This window comes from Debaryomyces hansenii (assembly GCF_000006445.2).
Source record: "Debaryomyces hansenii CBS767 chromosome B complete sequence".
Classification (NCBI taxonomy): Eukaryota; Fungi; Ascomycota; class Pichiomycetes; order Serinales; family Debaryomycetaceae; genus Debaryomyces; species Debaryomyces hansenii.
Genome location: NC_006044.2, coordinates 752,795 through 768,900, shown reverse-complemented (window position 1 = coordinate 768,900; position 16,106 = coordinate 752,795). Strand labels below are relative to the sequence as shown.

At 35.4% G+C, this 16,106-nt stretch overlaps 9 protein-coding genes across 9 annotated transcripts; 2 read left to right on the top strand and 7 right to left on the bottom strand. All coding sequences in view use genetic code 12, as the record gives it.

The window, feature by feature from the left end:
• Window positions 1–161: 161 nt before the first annotated feature.
• On the bottom strand, window positions 162–1,814 carry DEHA2B09746g (DEHA2B09746p; the record flags this gene model as incomplete). Its single annotated transcript, XM_457377.1, has 1 exon — window positions 162–1,814. One exon carries the CDS (start codon window positions 1,812–1,814, stop codon window positions 162–164), a length of 1,653 nt encoding a protein of 550 aa, XP_457377.2.
• Window positions 1,815–2,845: 1,031 nt separating this feature from the next.
• DEHA2B09724g (DEHA2B09724p) lies at window positions 2,846–4,435 on the bottom strand (the record flags this gene model as incomplete). The annotated part of the gene is made up of 1 exon (XM_457376.1): window positions 2,846–4,435. One exon carries the CDS (start codon window positions 4,433–4,435, stop codon window positions 2,846–2,848), a length of 1,590 nt encoding a protein of 529 aa, XP_457376.2.
• Window positions 4,436–5,236: 801 nt separating this feature from the next.
• On the top strand, window positions 5,237–7,948 carry DEHA2B09702g (DEHA2B09702p; the record flags this gene model as incomplete). Its single annotated transcript, XM_002770061.1, has 1 exon — window positions 5,237–7,948. One exon carries the CDS (start codon window positions 5,237–5,239, stop codon window positions 7,946–7,948), a length of 2,712 nt encoding a protein of 903 aa, XP_002770107.1.
• Window positions 7,949–8,073: 125 nt separating this feature from the next.
• Window positions 8,074–9,795, bottom strand: DEHA2B09680g (DEHA2B09680p; the record flags this gene model as incomplete). Its single annotated transcript, XM_457374.1, has 1 exon — window positions 8,074–9,795. One exon carries the CDS (start codon window positions 9,793–9,795, stop codon window positions 8,074–8,076), a length of 1,722 nt encoding a protein of 573 aa, XP_457374.1.
• An 803-nt stretch (window positions 9,796–10,598) lies between these two features.
• DEHA2B09658g (DEHA2B09658p) lies at window positions 10,599–11,435 on the top strand (the record flags this gene model as incomplete). Its single annotated transcript, XM_457373.1, has 1 exon — window positions 10,599–11,435. The coding sequence occupies one exon, from the start codon at window positions 10,599–10,601 to the stop codon at window positions 11,433–11,435; it is 837 nt and encodes a 278-aa protein (XP_457373.1).
• A 32-nt stretch (window positions 11,436–11,467) lies between these two features.
• DEHA2B09636g (DEHA2B09636p) lies at window positions 11,468–12,310 on the bottom strand (the record flags this gene model as incomplete). The annotated part of the gene is made up of 1 exon (XM_457372.1): window positions 11,468–12,310. The coding sequence occupies one exon, from the start codon at window positions 12,308–12,310 to the stop codon at window positions 11,468–11,470; it is 843 nt and encodes a 280-aa protein (XP_457372.2).
• Window positions 12,311–12,478: 168 nt separating this feature from the next.
• On the bottom strand, window positions 12,479–13,813 carry DEHA2B09614g (DEHA2B09614p; the record flags this gene model as incomplete). Its single annotated transcript, XM_457371.1, has 1 exon — window positions 12,479–13,813. The coding sequence occupies one exon, from the start codon at window positions 13,811–13,813 to the stop codon at window positions 12,479–12,481; it is 1,335 nt and encodes a 444-aa protein (XP_457371.1).
• A 113-nt stretch (window positions 13,814–13,926) lies between these two features.
• On the bottom strand, window positions 13,927–14,826 carry DEHA2B09592g (DEHA2B09592p; the record flags this gene model as incomplete). Its single annotated transcript, XM_457370.1, has 1 exon — window positions 13,927–14,826. One exon carries the CDS (start codon window positions 14,824–14,826, stop codon window positions 13,927–13,929), a length of 900 nt encoding a protein of 299 aa, XP_457370.2.
• A 318-nt stretch (window positions 14,827–15,144) lies between these two features.
• DEHA2B09570g (DEHA2B09570p) lies at window positions 15,145–16,017 on the bottom strand (the record flags this gene model as incomplete). The annotated part of the gene is made up of 1 exon (XM_457367.1): window positions 15,145–16,017. The coding sequence occupies one exon, from the start codon at window positions 16,015–16,017 to the stop codon at window positions 15,145–15,147; it is 873 nt and encodes a 290-aa protein (XP_457367.1).
• Window positions 16,018–16,106: the final 89 nt, after the last annotated feature.

Sequence of the window (16,106 nt, the reverse complement as noted above, 5' to 3'; positions counted from 1 at the left end):
AATATTTTTACCTAATAAAATATGTTTAATAACTGAATGCCTATTTACATGCTGTTTCTAGAACACAACAAATTTAAATATCTACAATTCTCTATGTAACTGCTGTTGCAATCATGCCACTGGAATTCTAAAGTCTCTTAAGTCGAGTAATCAATAGCAAACTACTCTTTGAGATCGCCTTTCTCATCTTCAACGACTAATGCATTGTTATTTCTTATCCAAATCACGTATAATAGGGCGATAGTTAGATATATCTTGATAGCTCCCGGCCATTTTTCAAATATAGATTTGACGCTATCTTCAGAAAACAGCATTATATGACGCGATAATTTTACCAGCTTTATTAGCGAATCTCTTGATGATATTTTCTCACTTATGTCCAAATCCGAAGAGATGTCATTAATCGCTGAGTAGAATGTTTTGACAGCCATACGTACAAATGAGCTAAACCATGCCAACCCCGAAATAGTTGGTGATACAAAGATGACAAGACTAGATTGTTTAAATGCTTTCATGATTCTGGTATTGGCATCAATTCCTTCTGTGACAGTCGACGTAGGTGGCAATTTCTTAATAATATTTTTTGTTTTGAAATAATAAATAAATGATACGAAGTACCAAACGAAAGGAAAGATGAATGAGCCAAAAGAGCATAGGGTACATATGAATCCAATTGGGTATGTCATCAAATACGTATCATACTTATCGTATGCTTTATTAGCGTTACTCAAGATGATATTGGTGATAAAAAGTGACCATGCCACGTTCTTAGTCCTCTTAGGCATTTTACTGAATGTTCGAGAGGCTCCTCTATGGTAATAAATTACTCCGTATCCCATAGTAAATAGTAAAACATAAAACCGGAGTAAGATCTTCCAATTAGGTTGAATCCATTCATTCGTTAGACGGAAATATTCAAAGAAGCATATTTTGCGACTAGTTAAATTGCAGTGGGTTTCTATAAATATACTGAGCCACTCAAGGGAAATGAATGATAGTAATGGTACCAAAACATAAAATATAACTGCCTTGGAAATAATTGGCATATTCGTAATGCTTAATTGTTTATCCTTGGTAAATTTTAAAGTATCCTTTATCAAGAATGCTGCTAGCAATAGGCCAACACCAATAAGATATTTTGTTTGACAGTAATGAGAATACCACATGTTACTCGAATACAATCTTGAATATCGGAAGTGTACAGGTGCGCTCATTATCTTGATATTTTTGTCAATAGGTGGGGCAATATAAACGCAATACATTCCAGACTTCTTGACTGGTAGTACTGCTTCGTTATTACCATTCTCTTTTGATGCATCTAAGAATCCGTTATAGATTCGCTTTTCATCAATTTCATTGTACCCGTCATACAAATTCAATATGAACTTATTTTCTTCAAAATCTACCGTGTCCTTCAAGAAATAGCTTTCCCAATTCAACTTGCTAGAGCTATAGTTAGATGTATACCCTTTGTCATATTCCTCATATGATGGAAGGGTGGTGAAGTTAAGAATATCTTCATAACGGAATAACAAAACCGGTACTTTTAAATCGTCTGGCTTTCCACCATCGTAAAACTCCAATTCGTCCAAGGAAACCTTAATTCTACCTTGTCTGCTAGCCTCCGGTTCAGTTAATATAGATAAACATGAAACTCCCAGAGAATTTGCGTCCAACTCTAGTCGGTGGGCATCGACCAGTATTGACGTGTATAGTTGGGTAATGGCCAGTTCTGATGCGCCTACGCGAGCAACTGCCAGAACTAGGCTGTTAAATAAAATTCCACTCAAAAATAGAACGAATATGAAAAACATTCTTAAAGAGCACTATAAACTTTATTGATATTAGCGCGTCGAAGGCTATTTATACATTTTTGACGATGGCGCTAGTACTACTATTTTGGACCAAAAGGGTTCATGCATTCTGATGTCAACAAGACTTTGTCGCAGGATTATTACAATTGCACTAATAGCTTTCAATCCTCTATATCGTGTCAGTATCATTTATTCATAACCCTTTGTCCTTAAGATTCGTATATATTACACAATGCCTGTAGAATTTACGACATCCACATAAAATGAAAAAAACTATTATTATTTTGCTTGAATTAAATTTGAAGCCATGATGCAGTGAATATTTTTTTCTAAACTGGTGATTTCTTAAGTACCCAATACTTGCACATATCAAACTTTATTTGATATGTTCTATAAACTCCAGGAGGGAAATTTTCTCGACAGATATTGGTCACAATAGTGTTAATCATCATGCATATTGGATAACTACTGTCTGAAAAATGCGGGTAATTATCAAATAGTTTATATTCTACTCAACCCATTTTACTATTTCATTGTTTTAATCAAAGCACATAGAAGGTATTCTTCAGAAAATCTATACCACAATCTAATAAATATCTTTTTTTTTAGTTGACACCGTTCGCTGATACTTGAGAAACGCAACTATTGATGCAAATAGTAAAATGATGACCTTGTTGTTAAAAATGTTCTAATGCAAAGTCTATTTCGGCCACTTTGATTATGTACCTCTTCGCATTTTACAACTTTTGTTTTGTCATAGTACGTCTTTAAATTTCTTTCTTTTTATTTGTTCGCTCGCCCAATAACTATGGGTTCTATTTCATTTCTAAGCATATTCATTCTTGTTTTCTTTATCTACAAAGTTTACTGAGCAATGATTAAGACTAATCTCTTATTCTATACACAAACCAATAACTTGTCGTATTATTAATTTTGGATATTTACAAGCTGTTTTCTAGTTAATATGTCAAGTATGCGGCTTGTGTTGCAATCATGTGATTAAGATATCTTCACCATATCAAAAGACAAAGCTACTCTTTGAAGTCCGCTTTCTCATCTTCAACGACTAAAGCATTGTTATTTCTTATCCAAATCACGTATAATAGGGCGATAGTTAGATATATCTTCATAGCTCCCGGCCATTCATCAAAAGAAGACATCATGGTATCTTGAGTGAACCGCATTATATAATGCGATAATTTTACCAGCTTTATGAGCAATTCTCTTGATAGTTCTTCGTCACTTACGTCCAATTCTGAAGAAATCTCATTCATCATTGAGAAAAAGGTTTTGATGGCCACACGTGCATATGAACTAAACCATGCCAACCCCGAAATGGTTGGTGATATAAAGATGACAAGACTAGATTGTTTAAAAGCTTTCATGATTCTGGTATTGGCATCAATTCCTTCTGTGACAGTCGACGTAGGTGGCAACTTCTTAATAATATTCCTTGTTTTGAAATAATAAATAAATGATACGAAGTACCAAACGAAAGGAAGTACGAACGAACCAAAAAAACATACGGCACATATGGATTCAATCGTATCTTTATATAATGCCAAATTATTGTATTTCATAAAATATTCCGTATTATTCAAAGTTAAATCTGTAATAAAAAGTAACCATGCCACATTCTTAGTCCTCCTTGGCATTTTACTGAATGTTCGAGAGGCTCCTCTATGGTAATAAATGACTCCATATCCCATGGTAAAGAGTAAAACATAAAATCGGAGCAAAATCCTCCAGTTAGGTTGAATCAATTCTATTATTAGACGGGAATATTCAAAGCAACGTATTTTTCGGCTACTCAAATTGCAGTGAATTTCGATAAACACAATAAACCATTCAAGTGACATGAGTGATAAAAGTGGTATCAAGACATAAAATATAACTGTCTTTGAAATAATTGGCATGTTCTTGATGTCTAATTGTTTATCTTTTTGAAATTTCAAAATATTATTTATCAAGTATATTGCTAACAATAAGCCAGTACCAATAATATATTTTACTTGACAGTAGTCGACATACGACATGCTAGTCGAATAAAATTTAGAATACTGTAGAGCAAGCGATATATTCATCGTTTTGATATTCCTGTTAATAGGTGGTGCAACATATGCGCAATACAACCCAGTCTCGTAGGCCGGTAATAAAGCTTCAGCATGACCATCCTCTTTTGACAAATCTAAGAATCCATTATAGATCCGCCTTTCATCAATTTCACTGTACCCTTCATACAAATCCAATATGAATTTATTTTCTTCAAAGTCTACCGAATTTTTCAAGAAATAATTATCCGAATTCAAGTTATTAGAGCTATAGTTAGATGCATATCCCTCGTCATATTCCTCCCACGAGGGAAGGGTGGTGAAGTTAAGGATATCTTCATAACGAAATAGCAACACCGGTATCTTTAAATCTGTTGGCTCTTGTCCGTCATTTAATTTCAATTCGTCTAAAAAAACCTTGATTCCACCTAGTAGCGTAGCTTCTGGTTCATTAATTATAGGAAGGCAAGAAACCCCCAAGGAGTGTGCATCCAACTCCAGCCGTTGTACATCAGCTAATACTAAAGCATTAAATAAAATGCAGCTTAAGGATAGAAGGAATACGAACATTCTTAAAGAGCACTATAAACTCTATTGATATTGGCGAGGCTAAAGCTATTTATACTTTTTTGACGAAGGCGCTTGTACCAAAATTTTGGCCCAAAAGGGTTCATGCATTCCGATGTCAACAGTACAATGACGTGGGCTTATTACAACTGCACGAAAAACTTCACTCGTATCTTTCATGTCAATTCAATGGCATATATTCTTTATCAATTGTTCATCAGATTCGTATATCCTACATGTGATCTATTCTCTTGATTTTACAATATCTCCAGGATCCACTATGTATATAGTAGACTGAGAGACATAAATGTGACTTGTTTACTCAACTTAATTGTAAATGACGCACAAAGTTTTTCTGTCAACCAAACCTTAAAACGGCTTGAAGGACTAACAGGTGTTCTCTACATTCCACATAATTATACTATAATTCAGACATATATATGTTTTTGGCAAATAGTAACATGGAATTGTGTCAAAGAATTCAACTTAAAAAATGCAGACGAATTATACCTTTAGTTTTGGAGAGTTGATAATATATTAGCACCAAACTTTAACTGATTTTAAAGATACGCAATACTTGTCCATGTAGATACACTCCTCGTAGATATTATACTTGTAACATGTACATAATGAAATTAACGTACGAATTGGAATTGCATGTATTTTGCCGTGTCGAATTCGCTATAGGTAGCCGTTCTTTTTAGAGCCGTTGAGAAATGAGGCATAAAAATTCCAGATCATAAATACTTTATATAATCTTTATCTTCAAACTATTTCATTTTCAGTTTTTTGGCCAACCAAACTATGTGTAATTCTAATAAAAAACCTTATTATGAAGCGTTGCCTGCTTCTTTAAAGCCTTATCATTATGATTTATCCATCAGTGATATCAATGTTGAGAAGGAGACATTTAAAGGAAAAGTGGTAATTTACTTCACAATTGTGGAAGAAACAAAGGAATTGCATTTAAACTATAGAGATTTGTCAGTGTCACAAGATAAAATTAATATAGTTTTGCAATGCAATGATTCTACTAAGGATATTGGTGTTACTTCAATTGAAGAATTTAAAGAGAAAGAGTATTTTATAATCAAGTTTGATGAAACCGTAAAGCCTATGAATAATTCCAAGTTGATTGTCACATTGAATTTTGATGCTATAATTCAGACTAATATGGCTGGTTTTTACAAATCTGGTTATAAAGAAAGTGGCGTTGAAAAGATTATGTTGTCTACTCAATTTGAAGCTACTGATGCCAGAAGAGCTTTCCCATGTCTTGATGAGCCTGCATTGAAAGCTACGTTTAGTGTTGATTTAATAGTTTCACAGGAATGGACAACTTTAGGAAATATGCCGATATTTGAAGAAAAATCAATTGGATCGAACTTGAAAACGGTGAAGTTTGAGAAAACACCAATAATGTCTACTTACTTGTTGGCATGGGCTTGCGGTGAATTCGAGTATATTGAATCATTTACGGATGGTGTTTATCAAAACGATAAGCCATTGCCTGTTCGTATTTATACTACGAAAGGTTATAAGGAAGAAGCTAAGCTTGCCTCAGAGATAGCTCCTAAGATCATAGATTACTTCTCGAAAATCTTCGAAATCAAATATCCTTTACCAAAACTCGACTTAATTGCTGTTCATTCGTTTTCTCATAATGCCATGGAAAACTGGGGTCTAGTTACTTACCGTAGTACCGCATTATTATATTCTGAAACTAAATCTGATCCATCATATAAGCAAAAGGTTGCCTACGTTGTTGCTCACGAGTTAGCCCATCAATGGTTCGGTAATTTGGTTACGATGAAATGGTGGGATGAATTATGGCTTAATGAAGGTTTTGCCACTTGGGTAGGTTTTGCTGCTGTCGATTATTTATTCCCTGAGTGGGATATATTTAGCGGATTTGTTTCTGAATCCTTACAACAAGCTCTCAATTTAGATGGTTTAAGAAATTCACACCCAATTGAAGTCCCTGTTGTGGATGCTTTAGACATTGATCAAGTCTTTGATGCGATTTCTTATTTAAAAGGTGCTTCAACTATATTAATGATTTCAAACTCTCTTGGAACTGAAATATTTTTGAAGGGTGTCGCAAACTACTTAAATAAGAACAAGTTCAGTAATGCTACTTCCCATGACTTATGGTCTTCGATCAGTGAAGTTTCTGGTAGACCAGTTAACGAGATGATGGAATCATGGATCAAGAAAATTGGGTTCCCTATTGTTAATGTAGATTTGAATTCCGCTGCTAAACAATTGACTATCAAGCAATCAAGATTTTTGAATAGTGGAGATTTAGAAGATGAAGAAAACCATACCAAATGGTGGATTCCTTTAAATATTTCCAATGGACCCTCTATTGGCGATAAGTTATCGTTAGATCCAAACGAAATTTCTCCTGGTTCTGCTAACGTTACAATAAATGATTTCCCATTGACTAATGATTTCTTCAAATTGAATAAAGATACAGCGGGTGTTTATCGTGTGAATTATTCGCCACAGGTAATGGAACACAATATTTTACCATTTTTCAATAAATTATCTGGTAAGGATAAGGTGGGTATTATTGCGGATGTGGCATCTATCGCTGTCTCTGGTGACAGATTTACTTCCACAACCACATTATTAAAATTAATTAAGTCAGTGATAGATTCTGATTCCATTGGTGATGAATACGTTGTTTGGTTAGAGTTAGGTAAAAGATTGGATCATATTTTAGTTTCCTTCGCTGGTATGGATGAGCGTGTATCGATAGGCTTAAAAAACTTTGCAAAATCAGTTTATGAAAAAGTGTCTGTCAACTTTTTAAATGAATTAGAAAAGAATAAAATAGACGATTCTCAATTCTTGAGGACCAAATTAAGAGCAGAAATATTGGGTAAGTCTGGATTGCTTTCAATTACTGAAAGTGAAGATTATGCTTTGAGGTTATTTAACGAATGGAAATCAGGAAAGCCTATTCATCCATCATTGAGAGCTTTTGTCTTCTCGACTATTGTCTCTTCTAAACGGTTAATTGATAGCGAAAAGTTTGGATTAATCTTACACGAAGTAACACACCCCACTTCTTTGGATTCGCGAGAAATAGCGCTAGAGTCATTAGGTCATATTAATGATAAAGAATTATCCCAGAAATTAATAGGATATTTAATAAATCCGGATGTCGTTCCAACCATGGATTCACACTTCTTAGGACGTTCGTTATCAACAAATGCCACTACAAAAGATGAATTTTGGAAGTTTTTCAAAGAAAATTATGATGAATTTTATAAATTAATGTCAACGAATATGGTTGTCTTAGATCGATTCATCAAACTTACTTTGGGTAAATATCAATCTATGGCAATGTATAACGAGATAAAGAATTTTTTCAGCCGGAAGGATGTCCACGGTTTTGAAAGATCATATAAACAGGTTTTAGACAATATTCTTATCAATTCCTCATGGGTTGAAAGAGACTTAGATGAAGTCAAGGAATGGTTGCAAGCAAATGGTTATATAAATTAGTATATGTATATACATGTTATTACAGTTCTTTCATATTAATACAATTAAAAAAGTGGTCTTCACATCTATAAATAATATTTAAAATACATAAAAGAACCAGGTATTTACTAATTGAACACTATTGATTAATCTTGGTCAACTTTCTGTTCATGGATAGTAGCGAATCTACCGGATGGATCAGCATGACAACCCCATTCAGCCTTTGGAACCCATCTCATAACAGTTGAAGCAGCAGCCTTAGAATGGAAAATTTCATCGAATTTACATCTGTACCAGTAAGCTTCCTTAGTTGTTGGAACATCTGTACCCCATTCTGCTTTAGGGTTAGCGAATTGTTCATCGGAAATAGCTGCTTCTGCAGCATCCTTTAAGCCATCGATCCATGAGTAACCGACACCATCCGAAAATTGTTCCTTTTGTCTCCACAAGATTTCCTCTGGTAAGTATGGCTTGGCGTTTGGATCATCAGAAGTGTCAAACGCCTTTCTCAAAATGTATTTTTCAATCTTGCCCTCAGCTGGCTTGATTAATTTATCTTCTGGGTTAATGTTCATACAAACTTCCAAAAATTGCTTGTCTAAGAATGGAACTCTGGCTTCTAATCCCCAAGCCATAGTTGACTTGTTAGCTCTTAAACAGTCAGCATAATGCAAGTTTTTAACTCTCTTAACACATTCTTCGTGGAAGTCCTTTGGACTTGGAGCATTAGCGAAGTATAAGTAACCTCCGAAAATTTCATCAGAACCTTCACCTGACAAAACCATCTTCACACCTTGGGCCTTGATCTTTCTCGATAATAAGTACATAGGAGTGGACGCTCTGATAGTAGTAACATCGTAAGTTTCCAAGTTATAGATAACATCATCCAAAGCATCCAAACCTTCGTCTAAAGTAAAGGTGTGGGAATGGTGAATAGTACCAATAAAATGAGCAACCTTTTCAGCAGCGATTAAGTCTGGAGCACCTGGAAGACCGATAGCAAAGGAGTGTAACTGATTCCAACCACTGGAGTGTAAAGAACCCTTTTCATCAACACCAGATAATTCTTTGTTTGCATCAATTCCATCCTTGCTGATGCCTGCTGCAGCCTTTTGAGTTTCTCTAGCAGCAATGGCTGCAATCAAGGAGGAATCTAAACCACCTGATAACAAGACACCATATGGAACTTCTGCCATTAATCTCTTTCTAACAGCTAATTCCAAAGTTTCTCTGACTTCCTTGAGGTCGACTCTCTTAGATGGAATCGACGATTCTTCCCACCATGAAGGATTGAAGTATCTGGTGATTTCATCGGTGTTAGAATCGTAGACGTGACCTGGTGGGAACGCAAAGATTTCATCACATTCGTCAGTAAGACATTTTAATTCAGATGCAAAGTAACGAGTTTTTGGGTTCTTGGAACTCTTACCCATGTACAAAGTGGTGATACCAATAGGATCTCTACTGGCGACAATACGGTCGTTTTTCTTGTCATACAATACCCATGCGAACATACCGTCCAAATACTTTGGCGCATCGACGTCGTATTTTTCAAATAATGGAATAATTGGTTCACAATCAGATAAAGATTTGTATGGGTATGATGGGAACTCATCTCTTAATTGAATATGGTTATAGATTTCACCGTTAACTGCTAAGGTGTAGTTACCGTCTTCAGACGTAATTGGTTGGGCACCGGAGTCTAACCCGACAATAGCCAATCTTTCGTGACATAAGATGGTGGAGTTTTGAATAACGTTACCTGACCAATCTGGACCACGGTGACGGATTCTCTTGGAATACTGTAAAGCCTTTGATTTAAACTGTTCAACCTCTGGTTGTCTAAAAGCTGCAAAAATACCACACATAGTTCTATTCTATACTAGGCCTAGGAGTAGCGTGTCGATATTTAGTTTTTTTCAATGATATAAGAGTCGTTTTAATGTTTTATATATGAAAAATTTATTTTCGTCGACTAGTGACTAATTATTTTCACCCTCGGGTCGCATCTCATCTTGCGACGACTCGCTCAATTTCCGGTCCGCACCTTTCCAGTTTCCGTTTATCGCCCTACGGATGATTTCCCAATTACTATGACTCAACAGTTAAGCTTTATATTTGTGTGTATTATTTGCTTATAATTTACATTAAGGATATTGCGACATGTCGCCCTATAATAGCTGATAAAATTTTGGATAATTATTCTTGTTATAATTGCAATCGCATTTCCTGTTGTGTTAGCCGCTATAAAATGATGAGTCGCCCCATAAACCCTTACCCCGGCCCCAATAGTAACATATCCAAAAACTCTCACGCTTTCAAATTTCCACATATACATTCTTGAAGTTTAGCACATTATATACGATGTCCGGGATCATTTTGAATACCGAACAAAAGAAGTTGACTAATGAAATTTAAATGGTATACATCACATCAAGAGTCATCTCATCGAACAGATTAGGGTGCGAATTAATCTGGTGTTTGGAGTTTCATGAATTCGGTGTGTGGATGTTTGTTTCTGAGATTTTTCGATTTGTGCACGCTAGACTCCGATTGTGAGAAAACAGTAGCGGCGGTATAGTAGACCGGTGGCAATACCATAGGATTACACTAGCACATTAAAGGAGATCATCCATAACTTATCAATAGGACATATTAAATAATAGCAGGGATGTCATTACAGAAGTTAACTGGCGAACTATATCAATTGTTCGAATCAGAAAAATACACGCAATGTCAGAAGATCTTGACGCCAATCAAGATTGAATTGATTAAACACAATTTATTAGTGCCATTGGCGTCAAATAGCGGGAATAAGGATCAGTTAAATGACTTGAAGATTGCGGAACGAATTTTGGAGATTGGATCCTTAGCATCGTTGTTAAGTAACGATTACCAGGGATTCGAGAACTATTTTGCGCAATTGAAGCCATTTTATAGTAACGAAAAGCTCCACAGCAAATTGGAAATAAATACTGACAGCACCAAGATTATCTCGTTATATTTGTTATATTTGTTATCACAGGGGTTAATTTCAAAGTTTCACGTTGAATTGGAATATATCTTCAACAAACGCCAATATAATATTGAAAAGGATTCGTACTTGCAATTCCCAATTAACTTGGAAAGAAACTTAATGGAGGGTAACTATAATAAGATCTGGAAGTTGTTGAATGAGTCAGATAATAAGCTCCCATGCAAGGAGTACAAGCATTTCATTGATACATTAATTACTGCATTAAGATTTGAGATCGCAAAGTCTTTAGAAAGAACCTACGAATCCTTGCCTGTTAGCAATTGTAAGAACTTGCTATACTTCCCACAGGAACAATCCGATTCTGTATTCCAGCAGTTTTGTGAGCGGGATTTGGAAATTGAAACCTGGTCCTTTAAGGATGGTACCATTTTCTTCCATTCTAAGAGTAAAGATGAGACAAGTGGTGATAATTCTACGGCTGTCATTAATAATGTATTGAACTACGCAGAGCAAATCGAGTCCATCGTATAAATAACAGTTTAGATGATTACTTATAATATAAATTATTCTAATGAAGTATAAAAATTCTTGTAGGCCAGATCCAAATCGTTCAAAAACGTATCGATATCGGATTGGACTAATTCCTGGTCCTCCAAATTATTTAATTTGATTAACCACGATATCAATTTTGATTTGCCCGGGAATTCAATCGTCTTACCATTGTTTTCATCGTTTGAATCATTCATTGTCACCAAATCATTTAGACTTACCACCAAATCTGACAATAAAGGATGCAATTGGTCCTTTGTCTTGTAATTTAATTTCAACGCATCCATACAAGTTATAAAGTTGCCTGTTACTTCTGCAACTAATCTGCCACTTGCTTTGGTATTCGTAGATGTATTGACATTACTGATATTATGTGTTGGATGGCTTGAACTTTCAACTTGAGTACCGAGATGTTCGATTGTTACGGGTACACCAGTCTGTAGCCTCTTTATAGCTAACGGAGCATGCAAGTTATATGTATTGGCTAGTTTTTCAGAAAAATCATCGCTATCTACTGAAGCTCCTGGTACTATATCTGCCAAGATTGTTTGCTTTGACTGATCTTCTTGAAATCCCTTGATAATTATTTGGTACTGGTTTATCAATCTTAATGTAGTAGATGTGTATTTATCTTTGTCAGTAATATAATCTTTTAGGAACGACTTCTCTATCATTTCCATTACCGTTACTATGGAATATATTTCTGCAAGCGAATCATATATGTTTTTATGTAATGGAGATTTGATCACAGCCGATTTATCAATCTCCCTGTGATATTTGATATGATTGGCATTGCTAGGAGTATATGAACTTGTGGATGTAGGTGCATATGATGGTGGAGAGTTTAGCCCTGACATTTTTGGAGCTAATTATACAAGCTAACTAAGTATTATTGTAACCAATTTATATATTTCTATAATCGCACTGCAGATAAATTAATCACATAAATATACTGATCTAATTTGCTCCTGAATCTTCTCTATAATTTACTCTTTCCTCTTACATGCTTACCTTGACGAATTGAACTAATCAATGTATTGTACCAAATTTTTCCCTAATTGATTCGACCCAAATGCTTCACCATTAAATCCTAATCTCACCCAATCCGATTTAGTATACTTATACACGATCGGTGGCGGATTAAACCTGTGAAGTACGGTGTCAGTTTCATCGTATCTTGCATTTACTAATCTGTTGACTAGATCTTTGCCAAATTTATTTCTCGCAACTTCACACTGATTTATTATCCATGACAATAAATATTCGCTGCTTTCTCTATTGAATGGACTAATGGTTATTGGCAACGTTATCTCCATATCTCTACCGTGTACTAGTTTCACCTTAATTATTGCTTCATATCGTATGGAAAATAGTCTACCTAGAGTGGTAAAACCCTGTGTGTGAGTAAGTGGAATTCCTTCAACCACTTTGCTATTTTTCTTATCGTTTGTATACGTGGATACGACATGCTTATTATCACTCAAGTTGTTATCAATATAGTTTTTATTGCAATACATCTGCAAATACTCATTATCAAAGGGAAACTCCAAGCGAAACTGATGGGAAACACCCTGTGTGTTTAGAATAGACTCGTCATTCAAAAAACTCTTTGTTTCAGTGTATATCTTATGCTCTTTCATCAACGGAAGCCCACCTTCATGGCATTCTAATATCTCTTTAATTTGGAATGTTATAAACCTTAATCGCAAGTTCTTACTAATTTTGTTGCATAGCGGATCCGTCATGGTTTTAACGAACAAAATAATGTCATCTTTAGGTCCTATCGACGACACTGGCAATGATAGTTCCACAAGCACCTGTTTGCAGTCTGAATTCCTCACCTCTGCTATTGGCTCATTGAACTGTCTGTAAATCGGTAACGTGTCGTACAATTTGATCGGAATGGGGAATGCTTCATTGTAGTTGGTCTCATTATTGTATGTATCACCACATGAAACCTTCACCACAAGACTGTGTGTCGTCATTGCATTCCATTGTGGATATTGTCCGCTGGAAATAATATCTTTCGGCAACGGTATCAACACAGGTATATCTATTCCTAGTAATCTTTCTGAAAATTCTCCTGCTGCAGGCCTGAAAACAAACGGATTTTCGTATATTTTATATTCTCTAACCGTGTCATTTGACCCTAGTGTAGACGGCACGATAACTCTTTGTGTGGTTCTTAATTCTATTCCTACCGACCGAATCATGAACGGAACGCCATTAAATGGCCGTAACTCAATAACCGTTTCAATACGGGGTATACTCCTTGGAACCCCGGGACATCCACGTACGACGCTTGTACTTGACGCCCTTAGGCTTGCTATCACGGGCGATACTGTCTTAGGCGGTGCCATACTTACCTCTTTGTTGATAATGTATGGAGATCTTCTTTATTTACTTGTCAGAATAAAATATAAGCTATTCTTTATATACAGGATGGGACATAAATATTATGTACTGAAGGAATTCATAAAATGCCAGGAATAATACTATACTTCACAGTAAACTCAGGAAATTTAGCTTTGTAATATGAATATGACTCTAATGAGCTAATGGATAGGTTAACTGCGACAAATGCCCAACCTAGGATGTAGTTTATATCAATAATCGACAATTTTTCGTGTAGGTTACCGATCATTGCAACTATTAAATATAGTATTATCTCGTCAAGATAATGGGCAGATCCAACTAATTGAAACATTCCAAACTTGGGTACGGAATATTTTGGTAGGGTTGATAGGTGGTAATGGTTCTGGAACTGGTCAATAGATAGCCATATAAATAACGTGATTAAAATCTTATCAGTGAGATCAAAGGCATCATTAACAGGAATAATCGCGGTATTCAAATGGTATGGAAGTAAACTGAGGAAACAATTTAATGAGATAGTGGTATAGAAGGCTAACCCCATAATATAATGAAAGACGTTGATCTTCGCTTTTGAAGAAAATTTTGTGATGTACATACTTTCGAGCAATCTACGGAACGACTGAAAGCATAATAAATAGAATATAAGCTTGTAGTGTTTGTAGTTAGCAGGTGCTGATTCCAAAGAAGCAGGCAGCCACGACGTAATAAATGTAGTTATGACTGAATTAAGCCTCGAGTCCCTTTGGACTAGCTCTAGAAAGCAGCCGGTACTAAAACAGCATCCAAAATATACGATATAAAAATGAAGGAACCATCGTTTGGGGACGGTGATGGAAGTTAGATAATTTATTATGGTTGATTTTGATTGAGGGTTTTCATAATTTTTTCCATACTTAAGTAGACAGTTTAAGGTCTTAATATACTTAATAAGAAATATGCATATTAGGGTTATAACATAGAAGCTGCCTATAAGCTTTTCTAATGGTCTTTTAACCATTCTTTCTAGTGATCATATAAAGTACTGATGAAAAAATTCTTGAGATTTGAGATTTTTATTGACAGGTTCTTGGAAGTGCCAAAAAAGCATATTATAGTTGGGGCTACAGGTATGTGCATGTGGCCCCCAAATACATGAATACTTTAATATGTATAAATATTGATTAAACTACTAAGGACGCTACAATGCTACAAAGTAATTTCATTCCATAATAATTTCAGAATATAGTTACATTTATTGATTGGCCTTCTAAACATTAATAAAACAGGCCCATCTAAAAAAAAGTAAATTAATTATAGGCTAATCGTACATGTTGACTTATTTTGTACCAAATACACTACCAAGAACAATGGCAAGAATGGCAATAATGATCAAACAGATAACAAGACACCAGATCTTCTTCTTTCTAGCTTTCTTGGCACTGGTGACAGCCTTGTTGGTATGTCCAACCCCTTGTTCAATGTCATGTTGCGCCGTGTGAATTTGTTCATCGATTTGTTGGATTGGTTGGTCTTGTTCGATGATCATCTCTTCCATGTCATGGAACAACTGAGTTAACTCAGCCATAGTCTTTTCTAATTTCAATAATTCACGGTGTCTCACTTGAACCTCATTCAACACAGTTCTAGCTTCACCTCTTCTGTTAGATTGCATTAAGGCTTGTTGGAAGTATTGTTGACTATTTCCGTCTTCAACTGCAGCACGAACCTCGTCATCAGACGCATCCGGTTTTATAATTCTATACTGTCTTTCAGCTTGGACCTTTGTCTGCTCTCTGTTATTAGACTCCACGACTCTGTATTCTTGAATAATCTCCAAAAATCTCTTTCTACAGCTTTCCGCCTGGTCCATCTTGTGCTGGTCCTTCGACTGCGCAGCTTGCGTCTGTACATTCTTAATACGATTCTTTAAATCATTTTGCAACGATTGGGACTCCGATACTAACGCATCAATCTGCTTCGAGTTGTAATCCGCATCTTCTTCGTTCAAATCCAACTCTTGTACAAAGTTTCTTTGTTTATTCGACACTAAATTAACTAAGTTGGAATACTGATCCAATGAATTGTTTATATCATTGATTTCGTTCATATATGTAACAAAGTCATCCTCGTTCGACCCGGTACCTGATCCGGACGAGTATTTGTTATAATTGCCCATTTCATATGAGTTGTTGCCGTATGGATTGCTCATTTTCCCCTGCGTATCTTATTTCCTGTATTTTCTCGGGATATCCTTTTTAATTAAATAATTTAAAAATGAACAAATCCTTTTATTGATTC